Raw genomic sequence first — 15,241 nt, 5'->3', positions numbered from 1 at the left:
TCAAGGTAATATAGTTTATACTTAGTTGATTTTATAATACATTTCCAAAACTTGTTACAAATTGCATTGAAACCTGAGTGACTCAGATTGTAATCAGACTTTGTTCCATGGCTACAAGGAATGCCTAGATAGAAGAGACATTCAAAACGTGTTTGGAATGCAGGAAATCATTTTTCAGGCAATCAGTACACAGTTTTAGTATCACAGATGCCGGTTTACTTGGACCGCCTGCCCTTATTTTTGTTAACAAGGACATGCATCCTTTATACATGACATCATTTAGAAATGCTTATGAATTTTGATGACAGTCATCGATTTTAGCTGTACTTTCTACAAATTACGCATACCACTATTTAGCTATGTTTCCGTAAAACATAACCATTGTGTTTTTACCAAAATCTATCAGAATTACCAAATCTAATGTTCTAGCCTTAATACATTGCACAATAATGATAACAGGTTTAATTGATCACTCCTAGCATTTGAAGGACTATGATAAATCAGTATGAAAAATAATAGAGAGCACATTCAGTCTATTAATGGACTCATGTTTTAATTGTAAAAAAGTAAATCATATAAATGCCAACTACCTACTGATGAAAAGGGCTCACAGGTTCTAGAGAAGCTTTAGAGCGCAATGTCTTGTTAACAGGCTCTGTTTCTTGGGTGTCTTCACTATTTTGGTGTATCTTCAACTCACTGTCTACAACAGTTGCTTCTCGTATCTGTTTGTCCGGACAGTGCACAAAAAATGCCCCTTCAGTGAAAGAGAACAAATAATTGAAAAATGTAATAACATTTCTTGCAGCATGTGAAACATTTTGATTCTGATTGACACAGTTACTCTAGTTTTAGTAGGGCACCTTGGAAAAATAGCACAAGTTACCAATTCAGTTCTTATGCATGGTTAACAAACACAAAGTGTGAAACATTCTAGTGACATTTTCCAGTGTATTTTGTATAGACATACACTATGTATTTTGGAGTTTTATTATGATACCATCCAGCACAAATGCACAGGTGAAGAAAGGGATATGCACCTATTTCAAAGACAAACAACGGTCCCAATTTACAAAAAGTAGCAAGAACTCTATCCTCCTTTTTTCCTCCACTTCTTTTCCTCTTAGCATCCACCTTTTCCCTAACTGCATTTCTACAACATTACTTTGCTGATTTTACAACAATGACTAGTTTTTTATGTAGCAATTGATATTACACTTCTTTAATTTCTACTGCTTTTATAAAACAGATGTTACTATTAACAATTCATAGTACTCACTTTATTCAACTGAAGACTAAGACAGCCTTACTAGGATTCGAACTTGCTACCTGATTATCAGCACTTTGTTACAGCAGTAAATTTTCAACTCGTTAACCTATCCTTTCTAATGAGGAATGCAGTGCCATACATTTTAAACTATATCTCAAGCGTCAACATATGTCCATTGGTAGAATGTGTGACTAAGTAATGTCATTTTATCAGTTATTCTCATTCCAATCCAGGGCTCTGATTATTGAGATCACACCTTTGGCAAAATGACTTGAATTTCATTAGTACAATAATATAATTGTTATTCCTCTTTAAATGGGAAAGTAGATCTCAGCCTATTTGGAATCATTACCAGCACCATAGAACGGAATTTAGAGAGAAACACTTGTTTCCCTACATCTCTATTTACAGATTTGTTGTAATACCCTAGTATTACAATGTCTCCTTTTACATGTTGCGCCTTCTGTTAGCATGAGCCTTTTTATAAGTGTTATGCAGAGCACACAAATAATCAAAAATTGTTTGTTAATTGATTTATCACATTTTCTGCCCAAATACTGAAATCCTGATGCAATCCCGCAGAAATACTGAGCAATAATTCTGTGACCTCATTTGGCCATTACTGCTGAATTTTGCCACATACTGGAAATTAGAACATTAATTGAAAAACGCTGTGTCTTACCTTCTTGCATGAGAAGACCTCTGTACATTAGATTTAGATATCCATCACTTATACACACTTCAATACCCGCTTCTTCATCTTCATTGTCCTCCGTTAAAGACAGCCAAAAAGACTGATCTAACAGCAAGTTCTCCATACAGTGATTTAAAAAACCTGTACATAAATGGAGACATACCCTCAATTAAAAGAAGGCAGCATTGTTCAGAACATGAAAACATTAGAGAAATTGGGTGGTTGGTTGAGGGGGGTGTGAGCCCTTCTCAAGCAACAGCCACTATTCTCGTCAGGGTGAACCCCAAAAAGCCACTAAATTAACTTGTGCTTAACCCTCTGACAAGTTGCCACAAAATCAGTAAGGCTTAACTTTGAGGCAATGTGTAAAGAATATATGCAGCACACAAACAGTAACAAAGTGAAAATGTAACACAAGAATAATCCCGCACCAATATAAAAAAAATATAGCAAAATTTAATAATTTTTTTGACACCAAACAATAAAAATCCAATCAGCAGAACTCGACACATGCAATTTAAAAGATTTAAGGTAAGTGTAGCACCTAAAAGAACAAAGCGCTACTCACAGTCAACTGGTCGTGCGAGACCTGGTGAAAGTCACAAGTTCAGGCCATGCCTTCGTTTGGACTCTGCAACTACAGGCAAATAGCCTGATTAATCTCCACTTTCAGAGACGAAGTGAAAGATAAAATAAATAATAAAACTGAGTGATAAAAAGACAAATGGATGGTAACCCATTTGCGCTGTAAGGGGAATACCCCAATGTGGGGGGAGTTCGCTTGGCAGAACTCTTAGATGTGTGGATTCCATTTTTTGGTTCAAATATTTTTTATTAAAGGTAGCAGAGTACATCTACAACTTCAGATAGTACACGTGCCCCCAATCAAACTACTAAACCGCAGAATCCCCCATTCAAAATAAAGTCTGAAATATATAGTCTTTCTTTTTCTATAGTCCATCACCTGTATTAGGTTAAGAATGATTCAGTACCAACAAACCCCAGAGCCATTCTATTAAAATACTTTGATTTGAGGCAGGGGGGAAAGGAGAGGATGCATGCTAATGAAAACCGGTTCACCACATTACCTCAAGGATATACCCAATACATTGATCAACAGTATCATGTACAGCCTTATTAACAGCTTCAACCTCAGCCTCAACCACATTAAAGAGCATCAAGGAAGTATTTATAAGGATTAGAATCAGTTGCCATCATCTTTTTCTGTCTAGATTTGTCATAATGACCAATTTATAAAGATTCAGCAGCATCCCTCTATTGCCACTTTCAGTCTCAGAGTACCTTAAAGAGGCCTAATGTTTAGAAGTAATCAAGCCCTTCTTTACAATCTGAATCTGCTGGAAGTTTCTTGTGGTAGGTTAGCCATAATCTGGGAAGTACAGGGTTGTTTCCCCCTCTAACTGTCGTGTCCCCCTCTGAAGGAAGTTACATATGACTTTATCTTTCTCCCTGGAGTTCCACATCTCCAACACCACTGTATTTATTTGATACACCCTTCGCCCGGTCACTCCAGGTTAGTCTCCAGGTGGTAGAACCATGTTGTCCAAAAACATCTATATTCTTAATGTAAAGCACTATTTAACTGGAAATTGTGGGATTTTCAACAAACAGATATTTGCCACACTTGCCACATTTACAAGGTGTTCCCGCTGACTTTCAAGACGTGTCACAGAGGCAATTGCACAGCTCTTGAAATCTTATAAATCCTTCTCTTCTGAGCAGGCATCAACCACTGATGATTACAGATCATGTGCTTGACAGCCATATTCAGCACTAAGACATCTGTATGGAACAAAAATGTTTATATACAGATATCCCGGCACTCAAAAGTAACTTTTGTTGTCTATATTTAATCAAAGCGAGAAATTCTGTGTATTAACCCAAATATCACTGGCAATGGACAAGTTTAGATTCTCAAAAAATGGATGAGTTTTAATTCAAAACTGTATTAGAAACATCACAATTCCAAAGATTTACAACATAGAGTACAGTTTCAAAAAAGAATTCAAACGCATAGACCAAGAAAGGACAAGTATCCCTCCAATTGGAACTAATAATTCAAAAGACTAAGAACGGCGTGGACTCCCCAGGCAACGTCCTAACTATGGCGACACATTGGAATAACCTTTGAATTTTGGGTCTATTACCAATCCATTTACTTTCCGATCACGTGTTAATTAAGAGAATTTTCTGGTGTGAGGCATACTGGATCGTTTGCGCAGGCATCTTCATGACATATTGGGAGGATCCTGACGTGCTATTGCAAAATTCTTGGTTACTGCCTTAGCTGTTTGATAATCTTGCAAACTCTAGCAATGCTGTCAAATTCGATACTGTTTGGAATTAGGGAGAAAGCCTTGAGAAAGTCACTTGACGTGACGAAACACGTGTCGGCTGTTGTTTATCGTGGACCAGGATGAAGAGGACACAACTACTGTTCTTAGTCTTTTTAATATTATTTCCAATTGGGGGATACTTGTCCTTTCTTGGTCTATGCGTTTGAATTATTTTTTGAATATGTACTCTATGTTTGAAATCTTTGGAATTGTGATGTTTCTAATACAGTTTTGAATTAAAACTCATCCATTTTTTGAGAACCTAAACTTGTCCATTGCCAGTGATATTTGGGTTAATACACAGAATATCTCGCTTTGATTAAATATAGACAACAAAAGTTACTTTTGAGTGCCGGGATATCTGTATATAAATATTCTGTCTCATAGTGAATGCCTAGGCAGGAACTGTGAACTTGAGCTTTGAATATATTATCCTTTGAACCTATCTGATTTCACATGTGGTTGAGGTGCGCCTACCTCACATTACTACCAGTAATTGTTGTATGGAACAAAAATGTATCCACTGCTTCCAGGCAGAGCTTATTTTGTAAAAACAACAAGTGCCAGGACTTTATTTTATTTTATTTTATTTTTATTTTAAGAGTGTTATATAGCGCTGGCTAGACCCGGAGGTATCAGAGCGCTTTACATGAGGTTCCACAAAATTACAAGATTACATCAGTTCCAATTTACATCAGTTGCTAGACAAACAATTACAAGAGCATAGAAGACGAGATAAGTGAAGTGTAGAGGGGAAGGGGGTAAGGGTAAAGGGGTGGGAGGGAGATACGGCAGAAAGACGGAGGAAAGTCTGCCCAAAGTCCGGCTGGGTTGGTGACGGTCGAGGGGGAAGTCCCAAAAGCCATCTACTCTATAGCTATCAGGTAGCTCCACAAGGCATTGGCCAAATAGCTAGGTCTCAATGGGAGAACATTTAAAGAACATGGAGGGCAAAATAAATGGAGCGTAGAGGGGAGGGGCAGGAAAGGTGAGAAAGGGAGGATAGGGGAAGAGACAACAAGGAGAGACGAAATGAAGTCTGTCTAAAGGCCGACTGGGTAGGTGACGAACAAGGGAAGGAGTCCACGGCCCATCTCCCCTATAGCTAAACCAGGTAGCTCCATCGGCATCAGACAAAATTGTTCAGTCTCAATACATTGAGAGAGGAAAGAAGGAGAAACATAATAGAGGGAGGATGCGGGAAGAGACGACAGGAGAGATTAATGGAAGTCTGGCTAAAGACTGATTGGGTAGGTGATGTCCAAGGAGGGAATCCCCGAACTATCTCCCCTATAGCTAAACCAGATAGCTCCATCAGGCATCAGACAAAATAGCTAGGTCTCAAATGACGAGGGAAAATTCACAGATGAGCAGGGTGGGGACTAAGGGCTAGGACGGAAGAGGGCAGAGGTCAGTAGCAGGAAAGTAGAGAGGAGTTGAGCGGGGAGGAGGGAGATACAGCGGTGAGATGAAGGAAAGTCTGTCCAAAGTCCGGCTGGGTAGGTGACGGCCGAGGGGGAAGTCCACAGTCCATCTCCTCTATAGCTATCAAGGTAGCTCCACCGGGCATCGGCCAAACTGCTAGGTCTCAGCGGTCGGCGGCAAGTTCGCAGATTCAATGTCTTGATGGGTGAGCCGGATAGGGGATATGCTTGAGGACTGGTCAATGACCAATAGTAGTACCGGACCACTATGTGTCCGAGGGGGTCGCTGGCATCTTGAGGAGGCGCAGGTATTTGGTAGGTTTTCCGGTGTGGTTTCTGGTCCCGTTGCATTCTGTGAGAACCTTGGTTTCCCTATTATGCTGCGTGGAGCTGGTGTCTTGATGGTCCAGTGTAGTGCACTGTCTGTTGTCTGTGCGGTTCCCCAGCTCAGAAAATCGTGTGTGGCCTCCCCCTCAGTAGTCACTTCCGGTCAAGCGTAGTCCACACCCCACTTCCCCGTGGGTACTCAATGCGCGGGTGATGGATTGCGCTTCAGGAACTCAGTCCATCTAGCAGGCGCTGTGAGGCCTCACTCCAAAGATATCAGTGGGGAGGGAGGTTGCATCAAGCTGGGTGCAGACCAGCGCTATTTCAAATAGGTGCCACAGCAGTGCGGGTGATCAGTGCGTGCGGTCGCATGTCATGCAGCGTATTTTTACAATATTGTGCCCCACTCTCAGTCTGTATGGTGACCCTAGCGTGTCACGGGGTATGAAAGTTATTGCCAATTCGCGTTGGCATACTCACTGCGTTGCAGGGGTTCAACAGCTCTCAGTGCGGCTGTGATGGACAGCATTATAATGAAGAATAGAAGGGGAGAGGGGGGATGAGGGGGAGTGCATGACCTGCATTCTAACAAGCGTCTCAATAAAGTTTTACTTATCTCCGCGCAGCCATTTGCTTTTTCCTTTTGCATGGGGTCGCGCCACAGGTCACACACGACAATCGGCGATGAGGCACAAAGGTGAAACCCCGCAGTTATCATCCGTGAAAGTTCCGCTTTCCCTTGCGCACACTCACTTCTCACACAAATAGCATTCAGGATCTTGCCTGCATGTGATTTCTCCGATGTTCGGTCAGGGAACACTGGCGGAGTCCATCTTAGTTCGCATTGCAGCTTCCGTGTCCCCAATCATCAAAGTTGTTTTTTTCGCTAATAATAGCGCGATAACTTAGTCCATCGCAGCACTCTTTGTTGGCCCCTGGCTCCTCAAGCGGCACCTCACGGCAATTAGCAATCTGATCCCCAGTACGGTAAAGCAATGTCGCAGGGGCAGATCGGAAAATCAGGCCGGCACACGATTGAGGGTCTCGGCAGCGGTGGGGCGGGTGTTCTCCCTGCGATGCCCAAAAGTCGCCAAAGCAGGCTAGAGACTCACCCCTCAGAACATGCTGCTTCGGGGCACGGATCCCGCTCGGAGAACTCAGGTCCACTCCTCAGACCAAGACGTTACGCGAGGGGATGGGGCGCTATGTCTCGCGACCGCAGGCGAAGCTCTCACCTTTGCTCCCGCTGGCCACCCCTTCCGTCCAGATGGCAGTCAACACAGTGCGTGGCCCTCAAATCGGGATGCGAGCTGAGGGTTGGTGGCATTGTTACCAGGTTGAAAGCGGAGACCGGCGGCCTCCCGATGCACTTCTTGTGGTACCAGGCAACGTCCTCTCAGCTCTCCAGGCGCCATCTTCGCAGCGCCATAAGCGGGGACGTCACAGCACATATCTCTGTGATGCAGAATCAGAGCTGTGCAAAAAAGATATTCGAGTGCTCAGCCAGCATTCCTGTTTCAGAAACTTGTTCAAGGTGGGAGAGATAAAGAGTTGAGTGATGAAGTTCTTTTCAGGGGCGTAGCACAGCCCTCCACCCCCCCCGCCGCATCCCCTGTGGGGCGGGGGGCCCCAACTGCAGGGGGCCACTCATCACACTGAGCACTCTGGATAAAATCCGGAGCGGGCCCCTTCGTGTACATTGCAGGGGGGCCCCTTAAACTTTCGTTACGCCACTGGTCCTTTCCCAGCCCCACCGCCAGGCACCCCAGCATTGCCAATGAAAGTACCTACACAACGACTAACCAGCACACTGCAACACTGTAGCCTATTCCAGGGCCCCAAAACTAAAACAATAGCTTTGGTGGCAGATATAGTTGTTTTAATGCATACTGAATTTACAAACAATTGCTGTTCTGCTAATCTCTAAATTATACAAACAATGCCACCATGTGGCAGCTGTCATTAGTGCCGGTGTCGACAATTAAGTGGCGGTGCTGACAATTAAGAGTTGGTGCCGAGCACCGGAAACCACCAGCTCAAATTAAGCACTCCTTACAGGGTACCCTCTTTTGCTGTAGCCTTCCTCTCTGTGGATGAAGAGATATTGTGGAGATCTCACACAGCTGCCAAGATGAGTGTGCTACTACACAAAGTGCGTCTGTCCTCGGGTTCTTTATCTGTCTTCAGCAAGTGCTGCAACCTCACCCTAGTTATATATACACAGGTTTCAAAAGCTGTTTTTCCCCTCTTTGTAGTACCTTTATTGACTTCGGGAGGCAGCACCTTCATCCTAATAACAGTAAGGGAAAATAGAGTCATTCAAAGTCATCTTATAAGAAAATAGACAAAAAATGAGTTATCCATATGGTAACAAATCGAATTGAATTTGAATATTCACATATAGTGAGAAACATTGTTTGAAAAAATGAATTAAAACCAAAAAGACAGGATATTGAGATATGAACTTAAATGTATTTATTATGTATATAATAATCAAAAGTCACGGGGTACATAACAAAGTATGAAGACGTACATCAACGTTGTCTCAGCATAATCGAATGAAGAATCAGTCCTTTTCATACAATTTTCCTCTCCATATGTGAATATCCAAATTCAATTCGATTTGTTACCATGTGGATAAATAGTGTATTGTCTATTTTCTGATAACACGACTTTGAGTGATTCCATTATGAGCCATTTACTCCTCTTGTAGTTCATACTCATGCTCACAAGGGAATGCTGGGTTGCCCTTTTCTGTAAAAGTTTGATCCAAATAACAGCAAAATAAGAGCTAATCATCATCCAAACGTTGATGTCCCCTATTGCGCTCTCAAACATTAAGCAGTCATGTGGTGGGCACTCTCACCATGAGGCCCAGCAGGCTCCAGCAAGCCCAGGTGCATTGATGAATCTACTTGGCAGCCCCTATCCTCTTTTCTCTGCCACAATAACAATCAGGGGATAATTTATGTGGATCTAGTTTGCTGCTCATAGAAAGCAGGGGTCACACACCTGCTCCCACAGCAAAAGATCTTGGAGTAGCTAAAAGCGGGCTCTGCCCCCGCGCCTCCACTACAAACCAGACCTCACACCTCAGGAGCACTAGTCAGGAGGTATGTTCTAACTTAATGCATCCTCCCCAGCCTTCCAAGTCCCTCCTGCTCAGCATGTGTGTAAGGTCAAGTAGAGTGATGGACGTTTTTGTGTTAGGAGTGTCAGTTGAAGATATGGGCTGAGCAGCAAGGAGACTGTTCCTGGTGGGGCTATACTTAGGCTTAGCTATGTGCTTACCTACTTGTAACTAAGATCCAATAAACCTCCTTATAATTTACACTATGGCCACTGGACTTCCTTTACAAGAAGGTCACATCTTTGTATTTAGGCCGGGTGGAGGGGGAGCGTGGCAGGGGGGAGTAGCGGTTGCTTTCCAAAGCAAAATGTGGCTCAGCAGATGAAGCGATTGCTTCGTGGCTGCAAGAGGATCCTGACATTCTCCTGCTGCTGCCAGACGCCCAGAGATGCACCTCCATGGAGCTTGGCTGGCCCCACCCACAGACGGGATTTCACTTATAAATCTTTGTGGTGTCCTGGTAATTTGAACAGAAAACATGCACACATCCACGAAATGCCATGGGCTTGTTCAAAAACAAGATGGACCTACCAGCAAGCCAATGCCCGAAGATGGCTTGCTAAAGCAAGGAAATGGCTGAAGGGGGCTGACGCAAAGTCGCTCTCTGGATGTTATATTTTATGAAGTGTGTTGCGCTAACATGAGATCTGGCACACAGATAGAGCTATATGTAGACAGATGTAAAAACAATGAATGTCACAACAGCAACATATTGAAGGATCTGTCTCATTTAAGAACAAACTATTCATTTTGAATAAGAGAACTGCTTGAAAACTGATTCCTGCCCCATTCAAATATGCACTGCCATGTATTAAAATAAAAGAATAAAAAGAACAAACACTTCTTGGCACACCAACATTTTAAAGTGAAGGCGATATTAAACGACAGAGAATAGGAAGAGTTTGAGAAAATGTGTGAAAAAGTGATGCAGGGTATAGGTAGGGATCTCTAAATTACTAAAATTCCAAACTTCCAATGATATTTTCTAAACAGCGGTTTCCCATCTTCACTAACAATAAACAGTGGATAAACACGACATCTCGACACCGTGGTATGCTTAATTACTGTTGTCGGCTCCACTCGAAATTCTTTCAACTCAACATTTTTTATTCTAGCAACATGCCATTCAAGTGTGAATTTTGTGATGAGCATGGAAATGATGACGTTCTATTGTCATTAGAAGTCTGCAGTGAAGATGCTGTTGGACAATGATGAATCAACTGACAGAGTACAGCTGCTGTTAATAGTGTGTTTCAATCAAATCCCAGAAGCTAATCTAAATCTTTCACATGGCGAAATAAACAAAAAATTCAACACAATTCTATAAATTCGTATGGCACACCACCAAGTAAATTTGGGACTAAAATCAGCTAGCTCCGTTTTCATAAGCCTCTTTCCATGAACCTTAAAAACTGGCATTCACTTCACTGCATTTCAAAAGGAACAAGCATTGGCAAAGCCAATAGCTCTCGCCTATACGAGAGGTATTGGCTTTGCCAATGTTTTAAGTCATGTACACTAGCGTGGCTGCTGTTCAGCATTGCAAACAGTTAGTGCATAGAGGAGAGTGGACTGCTATAGAGTGGAATGGCATAGAGTGAAGTAGATTGTCATAAATTAGAGTAGATTATCGTAGTGTGAAGTGACGTAGAGAGGCGTGGAGTGCAGTGGCATAGAGTGGAGTGGCATACAGTGGAGTGGTATAAAGTGGAGTGGCATAGAGTGAAGTAGTTAGAGTGAAATGGCACAGAGTGTCAGAGTGGAGTATCATAGAGTGGGGTGGAAAGGAGTGGCGTGTCAAAGACTGAGTAGCTTAGAGTGGAGTCGCATGGAGTGTTGCAGACTGGAATGGAGTAGAGTAATGTAGAGTGTAGTAAAATAGAGAGTCGTAGAGTGTTTTCAAGAGGAATTTTATAGAGTGGGGTGGAGTAGAGTGGTGTAGAGCGAAGAGGTGTGGTGTAAAGTGAAGGAGAGTGGAGTGGAGTAGAGTAAAGGAGTGTAGAGTGGTGTAGGGCGTCAGAGTGGAGTGGCGTAGAATGGTGCAAAATGGAGTAGAGTGGAGTGGCGTAAAATAGAGTAGAGTGGAGTGGTGTAGAGTGAAGTGTCAGAGTGCTGTGGAGTGTCAGAGTGGAGAGGCATAGAAAGGCATGGAGTAGAGTGTTGTGAAGTGGAGTGGCATAAAGTGGAGTAGAGTGGCAAGAGAGCAGTAGAATTTTCTAGAGTGGAGTAGTGTTGTAGAGTAGAGTGGTATAGGATGAAGTAGAATGTCAGAGTGGAGTGGAGTGGCGTAGAGTGGAATTGAGTGTCGCAGAGTGGAGTGGCATAGAGCAGAGTGTGGTAGACTGGAGTGGCATAGTGCAGTCGTGTTGTAGAGTAGATTACAGTGGTGTACAGTGGAGTAGAGTGGAGTGCAGTGGAGCAGGGTGCAGTGATATGGAGTGGAGTGTCATAGAGTGGAGTGTCATAGAGTGGAGAGTGGAGTGTCTTAGAGTGGAGTATCACGGAGTGGAGTAGTGTGTCATTGGGTGAAGTCCAGTGTCGTAAAGGGAGAGGCGTAAAGTAGCTCAGGGTACATTTGCATCGAGTGGCATAGAGCGAAGTGTCATATACTGAAGTGGCGTAGAATGGAGTGGTGTACAGTGTTGTAGCATGGAGTAGTGTAGAGTGGAGTCGAGCTGAGTGGAGTGGAGTGTCATTGAGTGGAGTAGCGTAGAGTGGAGCATAGTGGTGTAGAGTGTTATATAGTGTCATAGACTGGAGTGTTGCAGAGTGGGGAAAGTGAAGTGGAATGGGGTGTTGTGAAGTGTCAGAATGGAGTAATGTGTTATAGAATGCAATAAAGTGTTATGGAGGTGAGTGGCATGCAGTGCAATGTAATACAGTGGAGTAATGTGGTGCAGAGTGGAGTAGCCCAGAGTGCTGCACAGTGTTGTAGAGGGAGTGGCACAGAGTGGAGTGGTGTAGAGTAACTGATGTAGAGTGGAGTGGTGTAGGGTGTTGTAGAGTAGAGGGGAATAGAGTGGTTTAAAGTGGAGTACAGTGTCATAGACTGGAATTGCATAGAATGGAGTGACATAGCGTGATGTAAAGTGGAGTGGGGTAGAGTGTTGTAGAAGGGAGTAGAGTAGCATATGGTGGAGTAGAGTGGCACAGAGTGGAGTGGTATTGAGTGAAGTAGCATAGAAATGCTCTGAGTGGAGTTGAGTGTCGTAGAGAGGAGTGGAATAGAGTGGAGTAAAGGGGAGTTGCATAGAGTGTTGTATGCCTGGTGTGGTAGCACACTGCCATTACAGCGAACACATTATCAATTGAAATGACCATTACATATGCAAAGAAATACAGATTTACTGCTAAAACTACACAGCACACAAAAAATAATGTGTGGCAATCGGCATCATCTAGTGTATTGATTTTTTTGATCCTGTTAAAATATTTGTTTTAGCCACACTTCGGACTTACAATAAAATGTGCTTCACATGTGCTTTCCTAATTCTGATAAATTCTGAAATATTTGTATAGTTCATTTACATACATTTACATTTTGTTGTGTCCTAGTAAAACAACACCCAGAGACTTTTTACATTCCCACACTCACACATTATCAGGTAAATCCTCTCACTTTTCAGTCAGAGAAAGAAAAGGGAACACCAAGCTCTGTGGAAGACAGAGTCTAACATTTGATCTCTGTCATTAAATGCACAGCAAACGTGATGTAAAGGTCTGTTTATTGCTCATTTACTTCTAAACTCCAGCTTAGTTATTTTCGGCTTGTTTCAAGCCTCTCTTCTAGTTAAAGTTAAAGAGGTGTTAAACAGGCTATGCTCCATGGGAGGGACAAAGACATGCTGGACAGCCTAAAACAAATAAAGCCAACAAATAAAATAATTTACGGTTTGTATAGAAGTCCACCTGTACAGTACCATCAAAATGCACAATTTAACACATAATTTAATGACATGCACTCCAGTTTTCAAAGGTAATTTACAATTGCAGTACTATCTAACGTGGTATGCACTTCTAGATAGTGTTGAACTCAGCGTTGGCTTCTCCTCGGGCCTTGTGACTCAACACAGGTCACTAGCTATCTTGGTGTGTCCTCCACCACAGATAATAATCCTTAAGTATAACCCAGGTAGGGACACACTACTCCCAACAACAAAATGACATCAGCATCTTGGACTCAACTTAGCACTGGAGTACAAAATAATTGCATTTCAGAAAAATCTGGTGCGAAATTGGAGAGTGGTAGACTACTTGTACTCATCACTGCTAAGAACAAACATTCAGCAGAAACATATGTTTGACTGAGACATATATCTGGAACAAGAAACCGCATTAACACATGGTAGCATCAAAGAAAGCGGAAACTGCTCTAAATAAAGACAAGTGTAAAAAAGGAGCACATATGGTGGTCTGTAATATAATTATACTTAACAAAACAAGCGCAGACAACACCATTAGCATAAATAGTGATGATCACTGTTCTCAAGATTAGACAAGAAAAATGTTGGATTTTATTTTTCCTAGATATTTATCTGAATATGGTTTTTGAGGAGCTTTTACACGCTTGCCATCCTGTTTTTTGTAGTAGAGGAGTGCTACCATTAGCAGTAGGGATTGTCTGCTTCATGGTTTGCTCACTGACTATGTCCTGGTAAAAGAGAAAGACAGAATAAGTACTTTACAGACAAAATAATTTATTGTTTTGGCAATGGTGTATGGTTTCCTATGAACTAGGCATAAAGGATGTCTCATTGGAATTCTTGCTTAGGAATCACATTGTCTAACAGGTGTCTGTGTTTGCCCCTATTCTCCCTACCTGTGCTCAGTCACCTGAAATGTTCCTTTTTAAAGTTCTTTTGCCTTCAAATCAAATAAATGTCATAATTAAAGAGTGTGACTGAAGGGATGCACGTCTAATGGTTGCGGATTTGAAGACTATCAGAGACCAGTAAGAATGAGATGCAAGAAAAATGTACAACATAACACAACTGATTGCTGAAAAGAGTGTATCAGTGTCGAATACATTACCAAGTGAATAGTAAGTGGAGAATTTCCATATTTCTTCAAATGTTTTGAATGTCACAATTATAAGGTCTTGGTCACTGTGAATGGACAACAGTCTGGCCGATAGCTCCTAGAGAAGAGAACAATAATCATGATGTTCTTGTTAATTCTAAAACCTAAATACACTAACAGTTAATATACCTGCATTCCTTAGATTCATATACAGTTATTTAAAGAACTGTCAATACAGTAACATTTTATTTGTGGTCAGTGACTTTCCTTAAATCATTTACCCTACCTGCGTCTTCTGATGCCTTTGCTTGTCATTTGCGTGTCCACTTTCTCATTGTTACACCCGGTTTGAGGGGAATATAGGGTGGGCAGGGGCTACTTGGCCACAGCCGTAGGGATTAGGGTCCTTTGCTTCTGTTTTCCTGGGGTTCATCCTATTGTGGAGCGCAAACTAGATCAAATACACCCCTACAGCACTTGACTCTCAGGGCAGCATGAGCAGCAGTTCAGGACATTTCAGGGCAGGGTAGCGGCTCAGAGCTCAAGCAGTTGAGTAATAGTCACAATAAGTGAATGGCTAGCACTCTGCTTTCCTTTTAAAACAAAGATCTACCCACAACTCAATACTACACATAAGGAATATGCGGCATTACAGGGAGAATATTCTGATGTGCACATTGGGGGAGTGTGCCAGGCAGGTAACCCTGCCCTTGGATTATGCTCACCTTATCTTACCTTTGATTGCTACAGTGCTAGTGAAGTATACTGAAAAACATCACCTTTGACTTACACCAAAGACAGCCATCACTTCTTTGCTGTCATTTTCTAGAAGACGAAGCCTTGCTCGCAGTTTTCCCTGCAGTCGTGGGTCAGGTAGTCCGCTTTTTCTTTTCACCATAACCAGCTGGAGAGAGATATCTGAAAAACAGACCAAGAATCCTCACAAAACGTGAAATTTCTTTTTTCAACCTATTCCGACATCTTCATGGACATGTTTTCACAATCCACACCTTCAGAGGA

General features: G+C 42.3%; 1 protein-coding gene across 1 annotated transcript in view; it reads right to left on the bottom strand.

The window, feature by feature from the left end:
• The window catches only part of SH3TC1 (SH3 domain and tetratricopeptide repeats 1), a 328,239-nt gene that overhangs the window by 220,297 nt on the left and 92,701 nt on the right, over positions 1 to 15,241 (bottom strand). The window contains exons 4-7 of the mRNA XM_078678530.1: positions 15,012 to 15,139; positions 14,234 to 14,339; positions 1,953 to 2,105; positions 595 to 757 (exon numbers count right to left, since the gene is read on the bottom strand). Coding sequence (XP_078534656.1) covers positions 595 to 757; positions 1,953 to 2,105; positions 14,234 to 14,339; positions 15,012 to 15,139 — 550 coding nt within the window. The remainder of the gene's footprint in view (positions 1 to 594; positions 758 to 1,952; positions 2,106 to 14,233; positions 14,340 to 15,011; positions 15,140 to 15,241) is intronic.

This window comes from Lissotriton helveticus, chromosome 2_2 (genome assembly GCF_964261635.1).
Source record: "Lissotriton helveticus chromosome 2_2, aLisHel1.1, whole genome shotgun sequence".
NCBI lineage: Eukaryota > Metazoa > Chordata > Amphibia > Caudata > Salamandridae > Lissotriton > Lissotriton helveticus.
Note: the sequence above shows the minus strand (reverse complement) of the source record. Positions and strands in the feature narration are given on the sequence as shown.